Here is a 13,168-nt window from a genome sequence, read left to right as displayed (position 1 = left end):
TGCCCCGGGAAGCACCGGGGGCCGGGGGCGGAACGAGCGCCTTTACCCTTTTTGACCCTCGGCGGCCACCGTCCCTTCCTTGATCACGTGCCGGGGTACCGTCCCACCTCACCGCACCCCCCCTCTTCCCCTAGCCACCGGAGCGACGCGCGCTCCAGCCAATGGCGCGGCGAGTGGGCGGCGCCCCGTGGCCGAGCGGACCAATGGGAAGAGCGAGAAGGGGGGGGGACGAAAGGGACCAATGAGGGCCGGGAGGCGCAGGCGAGGGAAGATGGCGGAGGAGGAGAAGCTGCCCGCGGGCTGGGAGAAGCGGATGAGCCGCAGCTCCGGTACGGGGCGGCCGGCGGGGACCGGGGGGTGGGCGGCGGGGACTGGGGGAGGCCCCGAGAGGCCCCGAGGCACCGGGGGAGGCCTTGAGGCACGGGTAGAGGCCCCGAGGCCCGCGGCCGGGCGGCTTCTCCCCTCAGCCCCCAGCGGCCGAGCCCCGCGGAGGGCCCCCAGAGCTGGGCTCTGGAGGCCTCCGGGTCCGGAGCGGCCGGTGCCGTGCTCCCGGCCCCCCGCGTGGGGCGGTGCCGGTGGCTGTAGGGGCCGGGGAGGGGGAGGGGGGCGGCGGGTGCGGGGCCCGGTAACCGGGGGGGGGGGCGGCCGCCGTTTGGTCCCGGGGTGGGTCCCGCAGCGGCCGAGGTCGGAAGGGATCCGTGGGGGTCACCGGCAGGATCGCCCCGAGCCCCTCGCGCGGGATCCAGGCGGGGGTTTGGGTGTCTCCGGGGATGGAGACTCCAAAAGCCCTCAGAGCGACCGATTCCCGTGCTCCGTCACCCTTAGAGGAAAGTAAAAAAGAGCAAAAGACGCTCCCGGTAAATAACGCTCTGACTCCCGGTAAATAACGCTCTGACGCCCGGTAAATAATGCTCTGAAACGGAGCGTGGCTGGGAGAAGTTTTGGGCCAGGGCGGCGTTTCCAGCACGGTTTGCTGTTCTGCAGCAAGAGCTTTCGGGTTTAGGGGCTCGAAAACGGGCTCCCAGCAGCTCACGCTCGGTTTTATCCTTCGTTTTGCTGCAGGGGGGGAGATGAGGGAGGAAAAAAGGGCGTGCGTGGCCCAGCTTTGCCAGAAGCGCTGCGGTTGCTGCGTCCTGAAGAGGGGCAGCATTGTGGCTTTGCGGAATTAACAGTTCGTTAGCTGGGGGTTCGTTAGGAAATCATGCGCCTTGCTGTTAGATCCTATATTTCTGCCCCCCCGCAATGTGCAGTTGCCGGTGTGATCCCTCACCGCGCTTCGCTCGGCTCTTTTCTCGACCCCTGGCATCAGTGGAGTGATTTGGGGTGAGCCCTGGGGCGGAGGGGAGCAGAAACGGTCTCGGCGCTGAGTTGCTGCGGGTGGATTTGAGGCAGGATACCGGCGTTACCCGGCCTTAACGCTGACCGTCTCACTTTGAGAAGCTCTTCGCGAGAGCTTCCTGCTCCGGAAAGGTCGCGTTTTCTGCTGGAAAACTGACTTCAGAAAGAAAACTTTGCGCCGTGCCGAGATCCGCCTGGTGCTAGCGGTACCTCCCGAGGCCGGCACCACGGCGCCGTCCGCCAGGGCGCTGCCTGCGAGCGTTTGTGGTCCTGGCTGTGCCCGTGGGTGTTCTGCCACCGCTCTGTGGCACCGGGAAAGGCAGCTGGAGCTGCTCCTGTGTGGAGATTTTGCTTTGACTGAAGCCAGGCTCGTTCCTGACTCGCGTAGGAGACGGCGCGGCGCTGTCAGGCGTCGTTTCCTCCGCCTGCGCTCGAGCTGATGGGGCCGGCCGCTTGCGGCAGCGCGGCTCGTGGTGCCCAACGTGACGAGGAGCTGGTTCTTCAGGGGTTTTTTGTGCTAACCCCAGCCTTCTCTCTGTCCGCAGGCCGCGTTTATTACTTCAACCACATCACCAATGCCAGCCAGTGGGAGCGCCCCAGCGGCAGCGGGAAGAACGGCCAAGGGGAGCCCAGCAAGGTGCGGTGTTCGCATCTCTTGGTGAAGCACAACCAGTCCAGAAGGCCCTCGTCGTGGAGGCAGGAAAAGATCACGCGGACCAAAGATGAGGCACTGGAGCTTATAAATGGCAAGTAAATGCAGGAGAGAGAGAGAGAGAGAGAGAACGGTACCGTTGTCGGGGAAAAGCCCTTTTAAGGCTAGACTTAACCCCAAGCTAAGTGGCTCAGTGTGTCGTGGACTCACTGAAGCAGCGTTTAAGCCAAGAGGCTTGAACGTGGACTTTTCACGTGGCGCAGCCGCTTGGAGAGACCCTTTTTGCCCTGTGGTTTACTCAGCACGATTAAATGATGTAAAGATAGGTCCCAGCCCATCTGTCTTCCCCCTCGTTTTCATTTATTTATTTTTTTTTTGTGATGTTACCTCAGGTTTGTTTGTATTTTCTTTGTAAATGTGTACTTCTCCATTAAAAAAAATAATAATAAAATCATTTAAAGCTAAACCAAAATGTTCTTTAAACATTTTCTTTTTGTTTAATGGCACTCGACTCCTTGCCCTGAGAGCAGCGAAGTTCCGATTAACCTCTGCTCGAAACCGAGTTGCTCGTAGGAGGCAGTCGGCCCCGCCGAGGCCGTGTGGCTGATTTTTGTCAGCCCGGGCTTTTCCCCGATGCGTTCTGGCTCGTGGCGTGGTCTAGGGGCAAGGGTCCTGCACGTCTTCCGCAGTCGGTGGCGTTGATCCTCGCAGCCTGGCTCTTCCCTCACAGCTCTGGCAGTAGAATCGAGTTGACGCCGCGTTCCTTCGGTGCTCAGGTTTTGCTCCTCTGGAAGCACGTTGAGAGCGCTGCTCCTCCTGCTGGCTTTTTCCTCTTAGGGTGAGAAACGTGGGGCTCGAGGTGAGGTTTAAATCGCGCCCGCTGATTAATTTAAGAAATGAGCCCGTGCTCTCTAGTGGGCGGCGCTGGCTTCTTCAAAGGCTGGGGACTGTCCAGACCCTACGAGCCCGCAGACAGATTCTGCCGTCCTGGAGCTGCCTTATTTTCTATTTTGGCTTCAGCAGCGAGGGGAAGGAGATGGGCAGCGTGCTTTATTTATTGCCTCGATCCTGACCGGCAAGAAATGGAAGGGCTGTCTCGTTTGAAAGCCCTGGGTGGGGAAAATCTCTCCCTCTGCTGCGTAATCGGAAGCAGGGAGGCAGCGACCAGCAGGTGGTGTGCAGGCCTTCTGGAAGGGGAGCTGAAATAGCTGGCGGGGATGGGAATTTTCTCAGGGAATCGTCTCTGGCAGGTTCGGGTGGCTGAGGAAGCGTGGCCGGGGCGGGGGGAGATGAAGCAGGATGCACGCCTGGCGTGGAGACCTGTGCCAAGGGCGCTGAGAATGGCGTAAAGATAAACAGATTGAAAGATGTCAGCCAAGCTGCAAGCCTGCGGTTCCTTTCTCTCTCTCTCTCTCTCTTCCTTTTTGTGTTTGAGGAACAAAACTGTTTTAGCCCCCTCTCTTTTTGGCGTGGGCGAACTTGGTTCGGCAGCAGAGGGAATCGGTGGTGTTTTAGGAGGGGGGGCTCTCAGGCAGAGCTATCAGGAGGTGTTTCGGGAGCTCGTGACCGGGTAGGCTTTTTGATAGTTCCGTGAACTGGCTGTCTTCAGGAGCCCCGATAGCATTTTTTGGGCTCAACAGTTGTCGTCGTTTTTATTTCCTGTAGGCGCTTTTCTCTCTCTCAGGTGCCGCGGTTCTTTGCTCCCTGTAAGGCGACGCCAGGAAAACCCCAAACAGCTTGATCTTCCCTCGGTGCCAAAGGGTGCGACGAAGCTCCACAGCTCCCGAGCCCCCTTGCTAGCAGATCGTACATTTCCCAGCCTCTCTGCGGTGCCTGAAGAGGGGAAAGTTGTGCTTCAAACGGTGTAAACACCCTGTTTGCCTCCTCCCTAAAAGCCCCTAGGGAATTCATTCCCAAGTCTGGGATACCGGCGTCGAAAGGCGTCTTTTTTTTTTGTTCCCGTCTGTGTTTGTCCCCGGTAAATGTTATCGGTGGGAAGGTCGTAGGGAACATCAGCTCCGCGGCTTCTCGCAAGCGCCCAGAGCTTCTAGAACAGCTGAAATTCGCTGCGAGGACGCACGGCTCAGCTCTGCCACGGCTTTTCGTCAGTCAGGCATCGCTGAACTTCCCCGAGCAGATGTGCTGTACCTGCTGGATGTAATTATAGCGTGGAATTGGCTAAGTAGGTCTCCGGGGAGGAATTTGTTTGACAGGCACAGCACCACGCGGTTCCGTGTTTTGTTTGGAGATCGCTTCTGTCTGGGATATCTGGCGCTGGCGTTAACGCTTTACGCAATAAAAACCCGAGAAGGTAATTTGATTAGGGAGCTCTCCGCTCCCGCAGGAGAGGGGACGGTGCTAAAGATAAATGTTTTAGGTAGGTGAGCTCAATTAATGTCAAATACTCCGTTTGACGGCTTTCCTCCAGTAAAAACGGAGGAGAGCCGAGAGAGCTGGAGGGGTGCGTTGGCCACGAATAATTTTTCATCCATTAAAGAAGGTGCAGCGGAGGATTAAATGCAGGTTAGGCCTCACGTTGCCAGAGCTGGAGGACCCGGCTCTTGCCGGGTGCTTTCTGATGGGCGCTGACGGAAAGAAATTGGCGACTTGAGGCTGGGCCTCCCTATTAAGGGTGAGGAAACCTTTTGGTCCCTCTTGCAAGCTTGATCGGTCACCGTTTAAGAAGCACGGAGGGTTTTTTTGTTTCTCCTCGCTGTGTTTGCTCTGAAGGCTATTCCAGAACATCTCCACTCCGGTTTCCAGCTAAATACTGCTTATGATCACTTTCTCCCCGTCGTTTCTTGCGTTAGAGCCGTTTCATTACTTAATTAAATTTAGTTTCTTCCTGATGGCGACCTCCCAGTGGATTTATAGCGTCCTGCTCTTTTTACCAGCCTGTTCCTGCCCGCGAAGCCAGCCAGGCTTTTAGTTGCTGGTAATGTAGGTCATCCGTTCTGCTGTTTCTACTCTGAGCCCTTTTTCGCACTTCGCTTCCAATTAATCTTCCCGGAGCACGGCTTCATCGTGGGATGCAGCATTCCGCGTTAGCTCTTGGCCTTCTCCTGTGGCATTTACCGTTACGTTGCCCTCCTCTCGCGGAGGTGCCGCCGCTTCGGAGCGGCGGTGCTCTCCGTTAAAGCCCCGCTGCCCGATTCCTGCTGGGTTGCAGCCCCGTACCTGCCGTCCTCCTCCCGGTCGAGCCCTCGGCCCCCGGCAGAAACCGGCGCCGCGTTTGCGTGTCGCTTCGCTCAGCGCCGTCGAATCTTGCTTGGTCATTTCAGGGCCCGTTTGGTATTCCGGCCCTCCTTTCCGCTGACAGCGCTTCGCCGCCCCCCAGCCTCCCTCTGTGCGCGTCCCGTCGGCCTGGCCCCGCTTCGTGCCGCAGAAGCGGCTCGCGAAACGCCAGGCTTCACCCCCAAAATTCCAGCCCCCAAATTTCTCCCCGTCTCGTTTCAGCGCAACCCGCCGCCGTCCTGCACCTCGCTTTTCTCGCGCCAGTCTCCCGCTGTTTGACTTCGCTGACACCCGAGGGATTTTTAGGGGGGGGATTTATTCAAAGCAGTACCTTTTTTTTCTGGGTGATTTCTTTTAAACAGCAGAGATCACCTGGGGAGAAGGCTCACGAATCCCTCCTCGCAGAGCCCAAGTTCGGACACGATGCAAGCGTCTCGTCCTCATAGAGGGGACGTGAAGCAGCGCTCTCAGCTTTAGGTTTTACCCAGGAAAACCCTCATCCGCTTGAGAGGCAGATTTTGCTCTCAGGCTGGTTGCTCGTGTAAAATTAGGAAGTTTTAATGACCAAATTCCCTTTCAGCGCATTATTAATTGTTTGCTCTGCAAGCTTGGGAAAGGCTCTACCACTAGGGCCCAGCTGATGCGACCAGCGTGGGCGGTTTAAGAGAGAAACGCATAAATGTAGACGCTCGGATCCTTAATTTGGGGGCTTTGTTGCTTTAAAGCGTAATTCCTGACTCTTCGGGATGTGATGCGTGCCAGGCTGATGGGCGCTTGCTGGGGACCGGCAGCTTTATGCAATTAGATGTGTATTTGTGGTGGTGCAAATATGTATTTTAGGATAAACTCCGTTTTGTCAGCAAGTAGCCTGTTCGTGCTCAAGCAGCTTAGTTTAATAGGATGAGCAGCATCGGTTTCCTTCCTCGAGCATCCCTGCGTGACTGCTGTGAACCGCCTGCCACCCGGATAAATAATCCTCCTGCTTTTCCTAGCGCAGGATGTGTAGCTGTTGTCGGAAGCCTTGTCGAGTTCCAGACTTTTGGGGTATCTCCTGCCTGTACGCACGGGGCGGGTGGGATAATCCCACTTTGGTAACAATCCTGGTGATTTCCGTTAAAGCAGGTTAGGTGCTTCAGGAACGAAGGTAACTCGCTTTGCTATTTCAGCTACTGAGAGGCAACCTCTGCTCCCGTTTAAGCTGCTCTCCCAGGTATTTCCTCAGCTATATGGCATCAAATTGAGCTGGGAAGTGCTGATTTCTTCGTCCTTTGCGGCAGAAACCACCTGAGAGCATCCCTCCTTAACAGCTTCAGTGTTTGGGGTTGCGTTCCTTTTCTCTTGATGTCTTGTTAAGGAGCACGAGCTGCTGTTACTGCCCTGTTCCGGACTCGCTTCGTTTTATAATTCGGCCAAAATTTTAGCCAAGTGGTGCTGCTACTGCTACCGACTTCTTGGTGTTCCTTTCTGAAGGTGGAAGACTGCCTTGGTCTGACGTGGAAGATGGCTTTGCCAGTTCTTTCGGAAGCCGAGAGGAGATTTCTGCGAGGAGGGATTTCAGATTGAAGCAAAGCTCTCAGGAGAAATCGGTTTAGCCAGGTTTCACCAGCCCTGGTCTGGGGCCGTTCCTCTGGGGTAGGGACCTGTGGCTCCGTTGCTTCCTGGCTTCCTCTTGGAGACGTTCCCCTGCTTAAAACATGTGGACAAGTGATTTTTTTTTCAGTGTGACTTCGTCTTAATTCCTCACCTACGCTCCGAGGCACAGAAAGCGAGCCCTCCTGGCAGGAACAGGCTGTCCTGGGAAGGCAGAGGGCTTCCCAAAATCCCGGCTTACACGACCGTCCTCATGCAGAAACATTTCCTGTGGCCGCTGCTAAACATTTTTGAGCGTTTCGGCGGGGGGTGGCTGCGAGTCAGCTGGACCCACGCTGGCTTGGGCTTCGGCCGAGCGGTTACGCTCGGGATGGAGCCGAAGCCGGCCGAGCCTCAGGAATCCGCACGGGGTTTTCTCCTCGTCTCAGCCATCCGTGAAAGGCTGAGGGATGCGGCGGCGGCATCGGAGCTTCGCTCGTGGCCGCACGCGCTCAGGTTCTGTAATTACTGGCTCCCCAGTCCTGCTGGCACGCCGGTAACTGGAAAATGTGCTCTGCCAGGTGAACCAGCTCCCAGATCGTCCCGTGAGCTAACGTGGGGGTTTCCATGGGTCTGGATCAGTGAGGCAGGGCTCTCGGTTGAGGCTACGAATATTTCTTTACTGACCTTTTAAAAAGCTGCCTTTGCAAATAACTCGCTCCTTGGGGCTTCTTCGTGCTTGGTCTTCCACCGAGGCGAGCCCTTCCGAAGGCGAAAGCTCATCTATTTTGAAGCCCAATAATAAATTCCCGTGCTTTAGGGGTAGCAGTAGGTGGAATTAACTTTTTTTTTTTTCTTTTAACAGAAGCTTAAATAGAAATGGACCCTGGGGCAAAGGCGGAAACGTGCTCGGCAAAATAAAAACCTGTGACAGTTGCTTTTGGGGCGTTAGGGAAGTTTGGCTCTGTCTTCGGTCGGGCTTGAAAGGCTTCGTGTGTAGGGGGGAATATCGAACGCTGTGCAGGCGTGGTTCTCTGTGCCCGTTTTCTTGTGGGATGCAATGCTTAAGGCACCTCCAAAAGGCGATGATGTCCCCTTCTTTGCTGGGAAAGTTTCTCTTGCGCTGTTCTTCATCGGGTTTGGGGGGCAGAGGTGTTGATTTTTGTCTTTTTCCCCGTTTTCCATCTCCTGACTGAATTACTCCCTCTATCTACAGGCTACATCCAGAAGATAAAATCGGGGGAAGAAGACTTTGAATCCCTCGCTTCCCAGTTTAGCGACTGCAGCTCGGCGAAAGCGGGCGGCGACCTGGGCGCCTTCGGACGAGGTGAGTCGAGCTCGGACCAGCGCCGCCACCAGCACCAGATTCCCGAGGGGGGTGCTGATCTCCCTGGCAGGGAGCAAGGTTTGGTAACGCACCCTGCTTCGGGGGAACGGGCACGGAAACGGATCCGTGTGCTCAGCAGCCTGCTGTGCAGGAAATGCAGCTTGCTGCCTAGAAGTTAAACCAATTAGCGGTGCAACCATAATGCTATTCCAGGCAGAGAGGGGATGCTGGAATTGGCTTTTCCCTCTAGGAAAAGATTTCCCTGGTTACGCTGAGTGGAAATCCAGTTGCCCGATGTACCAGGCCACGGATAAGGAAGAAGCGGTTAAGCCTGGCGAAGGACATGCTGGATAAATGATTTGGCATTCTAGTCTTAAATGAGAAAGCCATTAGCAAATTGTGGAAATGGGAACAATTCGCAGCCCACCAAAAATAATGTTGCTGGCGAGAGAATTCGTTACGGGGTTATTGATTGGCGCAGTCAGGGAGCGATAGCAAAAAGCTCGTGGATGCGTCCTCGTTAATGAGATTTGCGAGGGCAGGAGGAATGATCTTTGGGATGGGAAAGCGGAGCACTGAAACCTGTCTTGCTTTATCTCACCAGTGCTTTTTGCAGTAATTTCCACTAGGAGCAAAATATAAAAGCAATGATGTCACAAGTACAGCTATGGTATTTAAAGAACAAACCCAAATCTTTGCAGTCGAGGGTGTCCATGCATATTTTATTTGAAGGAGGTCAAGAAAGGTACCTGTCAAAGAGAGAAAACGCTATATTTGTCGTTATAATCCGTGCCCCGGAGTCGCAGGAACTTGCAGCAATCCCAGAGGAGGATCTGTAGTAAGAGCTGCCCACGTCTGAAGCGGCAAACAGCGCGTCGAAGCCTGTCGTTTTGCTGGAAGTGTTTTCCCCCAGCTCACGCTTGGGGTTGGTGGGAAGCAGGCTGGAGCTCTCAGAAGCTCGCCCCAGGCTCTCACCCTGCGGCGAGCACACGAACCCGGCAGGAGGAGTCTGCACAGCTGCCCCAGGGCTGTCACCCACGCAGGCAGGGAGCCCCAGAATATTTCAGGCACCGGTGGGCGTGCTGCTGCGGGGGTGATGCTGGAAGGGGCTCCAGAGCTGCTGCTTCAGCCCCTGCTGCCCGAAGCCCACCCATTTTTCGCAGGCGAAACTGCATTCGAGAGTGTAGGTTCTGGTTTCTTTCTTCATCATGTTTTTGCCAATATACTTATTTAATCGCTGCTCCTTTTTAGGGTCCGGTGCTGCTACAGTTCAGCAGCACTTGCTTCTGCAGTCGCAGGGCAAAACGATGACATTTTCTGGGCTCGTATACAACGAAACATCCGCCCTGGGAGGGTAGGTTCAGTAAAAACTCTCAGCTCCCTGTGGTCTTTGGAGGAGTGCAGGAAAAAAATATATATATATATTTTTTTTTCATGGCTGCAGCAAAACCTAAAGGAATGTTGCAAGAGGCAGTCTCCACTAGATGACACTAGCGCTATGAGCGGTGGCCAAACTGCTCGGCTGTCACGCTGTCCCCATCTCTGCCGCTTTTCTTACTGGGCTGAAAATGTAATTTGCTAGAACTTGGAACATTGGTTTCTTCAGAGGTGAAGTTATTAAAACATTTCCATTTATCTTCCTGAGACCCTTCAAATAAGTCTTGCCTTCCGCTCGAATAAGCGCCGCAGGGTAGCGGGGAGGCTGCTGCTTCAGCTGAAGTAAAGATTTCAGGTCCTAGGAGAAAAGAACCAAAAACCTGAGGTGCCAAGGTGGTTTTTATCTGATGGTGATTGACACTGGCTTTGTAACTGGAGCCTGGGAGCCAGGCAAGCTGTTTGCCTCCCCTGGCAATTTAAATGCTGAAGAGAGAGAAGTGAAACGGGAAAGTCAGAGGCATCGGATCACTTCAGTAATCAAATGTTTTTTCGGATGGGGAAAGCACCAAGCCGAAGCTGCTCGGGCTAATCCTGAAAGGGAGGAGCTGAGCTCTTGTGGCGTCTTAGCAGCCTCGCTGGAGAAACGGGTACGGCTGGGTGTAGGACCTGAAATCAAACCTAAATTCTGGCAATGCTGCTCGGCTACACGCGGTGCCTCACGGATGTGTGGCCACCGAGCGGGCTGGGAAGCTTTAATTTCCAAAAAAATCAGTATTTTGGTGAAACGTCTGCTGGTGATCCAGCCTGTAAGCTTTCCGCAGCCCTCTCCTCGCGTGTAGCAGGACCCAAAGCCACAGCGTTGCCTTGAAGCTTGGAGACAGGGCTCGTAAACCACCAGGAGATTTATGCCGCGTTTTTGGCAAGGCACCGGTCTGTACGTCTCCGCAGGCAAGCGTCACGAATGCGGTCGGCGCTGCGAGCAGAGAGCGAGGGTTTCCTTTGCACGGGGCGCTGTCACCTCGCAGGCATCTCCTTTTGCTGCTTAAGCTTTCGCCGAGAGCCCCCCCCCAGTGAGATTTCAGCCTTTCGGTAAGGGCAGAGCCTCGTTATTTTGGCTGGGGTTTGCCAGTTTCCTCGCTTTAACTTCTCTTACAGGAAGCCAGGCACAAACGCCGTCCCCGTGCCGCTTATCCTCTCTGCTCCCCGCAGAGCCGCGCTCGTTCTGCTCGTTATTCCCCTCGTGGGGAACTTCCTCTGGCTTTCCTGAGCCCGGGTTACCGAACCTCCTGGAAGTCAGTGACTCGGAGCCCTGACGGCAGCTCTTATCTAGGTCATGACATTAGCCAGGCGTGCCTTGTAAATTATTTAGCGCAGCTTGTAACGCACACCGCGTCCGCCCTCCCCGCGCACCTCGAGGGCGCGTGAGGCTGCAAGACAAACGTCCCCTTGTGCCCGTGAGTCTGCAGAGAAGATTTCCTCTGCCTCCCGAGTCTGCAGCTCCCTGACTGTCTTCCCTTGCTGCAGTGATGTCTGCAGGATCTGAACAAAATCTCTGTTCGAGGAGGAGAAAAAATAAATAAAAGCGTGCACACGCATGTGTGAATGAGTTGTTTTGGATCATCTTCTGGGAGTGTACAAAAACAAACACCCCCTGCAAGTTGTTAATTGGTGACTTTGTTGTTTGCCTGGAAGCTGTCTTCATTTGAAGCTTGCTTGCTCGGAAAGATCTTCCAGTCTTTGCTGGGCTTAATTGAACTTTCTCGTTGCTGCTCTCTGCAGGTCAGATGCAGAAACCTTTTGAAGACGCCTCATTTGCGCTGAGGGCGGGCGAGATGAGCGGACCAGTTTTCACAGAATCAGGGATCCACATCATCCTACGCACAGAGTGAAGTGCCTTGGTGACACGTAGAAAGGAAAGGGCGAGGGGAAGAAAGGAAAAAAAAAAAAAAACCTACTCCAACCCTGCACTCTCCCAGATGAACTTCATATCCAGTTTAAAAACAAAACAAAACAAAAAAGCTCATTTCATATCTCAATATCTCCTGTGGCACCTGACACAATGTTTTTCACCTGCAGAGACGCATGGTTAGCCAAGGGTGAGAACGCAGTCAAAACGAGGCAGTAGCATCTTTCATGAGCAGACAGAATGTTAAAAAAAACAACAGTTCTGGCATGCCACAGCTGCTTGAGTTATATTGACATGTCTCCTAAGCCGAGGAATTGTCAATGCTAAAGGTCACACTTCAGTGCTTCCCACCTCCTCCCCGTTAGAGACGCAGAGTTATTTATTGCAGCGCAGCACTGACTGATGGCGAAGCTGACTTGTGAACTCTGGTGCTATGACGGAATGAACTCCCCGCCCCTCTGCATGTTTGTTCGAACACACTTTAACCAGAATAAACTGTGTTTGCTCTGCAGTCCAGCCCGTCGGTTTGTAGAAGCGATTTACTCAAGCCGCTTGTAAATTGACCGTAAGATAGCAAGCGATGAGCCAGTTGGCGTGGGGGCACCCGCGCCTCTCCCCAGCTTCCCTCGCTGCAGCTCTCCCCGCGAGGATCGTCCCCCTGTCCCGTCCCGCGGTGGCACCCGGAGCTTCCCCCCTTAGCCCCGGCTCCTGCCGCCGCTTTTGACTAAAACTTGAAGATGCCTTTTGGTCCTGAAAGCAACTGAGAGAGGTTCACGGCCAGTAGCTCCCGCGGCAGGGAGGGCGGTAGGCAGCCCGAGCTGCGTAGCGGTCCGTAGGGTGCCGTGTGCTGCCCCTTCCAGCCCGAGGTCGCTCCATTCGTTAGGCAGTGCCATCCTGTAGGGCGGACTGTGTTACGGATTTTCAGTTTTTAGCTAGAAGGCTGGTTTTTTTTGTTTGTTTTTTTTTTTTTCTCAAGTTCCTCTCGATCCACTTGTGGTTTAGACACTGTTAGGTCATTGTTTTCCAGTTACACTGCATTGCTTATGTTTAGCAAAAATAAAAACGGAAAAAAAAAATAATAAATAAATCCCAGCTTCGGTCCAGTGCAAACCAGCTGTAAAGTTCCAGTTCTCGTAAGCAGAAAATAAAGCCCTCTCCAATTAAACATTTCAGGAGCTCTGGTATTGATTATTTCTCCTCCTCTGTCTGTTGAGATCTCGCTGCTCCTATTGCAAATGAAAACCCCTGCAATATCTGCTGAGTTGGCTGATGCCCGTTGTTTTAATCCTTACAATGGAAATCTGGCTCGCGTGGTATTAAGAAAAACTTCTCAAAATTTCTGTCTTAAGCTGTAAGCTAATATTCTCTGTTCTCTCTTGGCGTTGGGTTCACGTGCTTAACGTCGAGTCGATGTTTTGTAAGAACTGTTTAAATCCTGCTATGAGCTGCTAATTCGGGTAAAAAAAAAGTACTAAAAGTGCGATTTGATAACTGATCCTTCCCTCCCAAGTTCTGCAAACGTTAAGTGTCCCGTTCACAGTACAAAACCAGCCGCGACGGCTCCTCGGTGTGCTTTTTTTCCGAAGAGCTCCCGTTTTAGAGCTGGGGAAAGGCAACGTCTCCTCCCGACTCTCTCCAATTATCGTGCTCACCTAAAGCAAACATCGGAATTTCGCTGGCGTTTCTGCTTTTGCTTTTACCCTTGCTGCTTATGCCGGGGGAATGGAAGGCTTTGGTGCATCAGATAAAAGTTGGTTTCCGTAGC

General features: G+C 54.1%; 1 protein-coding gene across 2 annotated transcripts; it reads left to right on the top strand.

The window, feature by feature from the left end:
* Positions 1 to 75: 75 nt before the first annotated feature.
* On the top strand, positions 76 to 12,568 carry PIN1 (peptidylprolyl cis/trans isomerase, NIMA-interacting 1). Of its 2 annotated transcripts, XM_080571493.1 has the most exons (5): positions 76 to 329; positions 1,884 to 2,084; positions 8,010 to 8,120; positions 9,372 to 9,474; positions 9,565 to 11,098. In XM_080571493.1, the coding sequence occupies exons 1-5, from the start codon at positions 242 to 244 to the stop codon at positions 9,572 to 9,574; spliced, it is 513 nt and encodes a 170-aa protein (XP_080427619.1). In that variant the 5' UTR covers positions 76 to 241; the 3' UTR covers positions 9,575 to 11,098. The 2 variants fall into 2 exon arrangements, with proteins under 2 accessions (XP_080427619.1, XP_080427620.1); XM_080571494.1 differs by lacking the exons at positions 9,372 to 9,474; positions 9,565 to 11,098 and adding an exon at positions 11,277 to 12,568 and having other exon boundaries at positions 178 to 329.
* The last annotated feature ends 600 nt before the right edge of the window (positions 12,569 to 13,168 follow it).

The sequence above is a fragment of the Anser brachyrhynchus genome (genome assembly GCF_964034855.1).
Source record: "Anser brachyrhynchus genome assembly, chromosome: 32".
NCBI classification, from domain to species: Eukaryota; Metazoa; Chordata; class Aves; order Anseriformes; family Anatidae; genus Anser; species Anser brachyrhynchus.
This window is presented reverse-complemented; position numbering and strand designations above follow the sequence as displayed.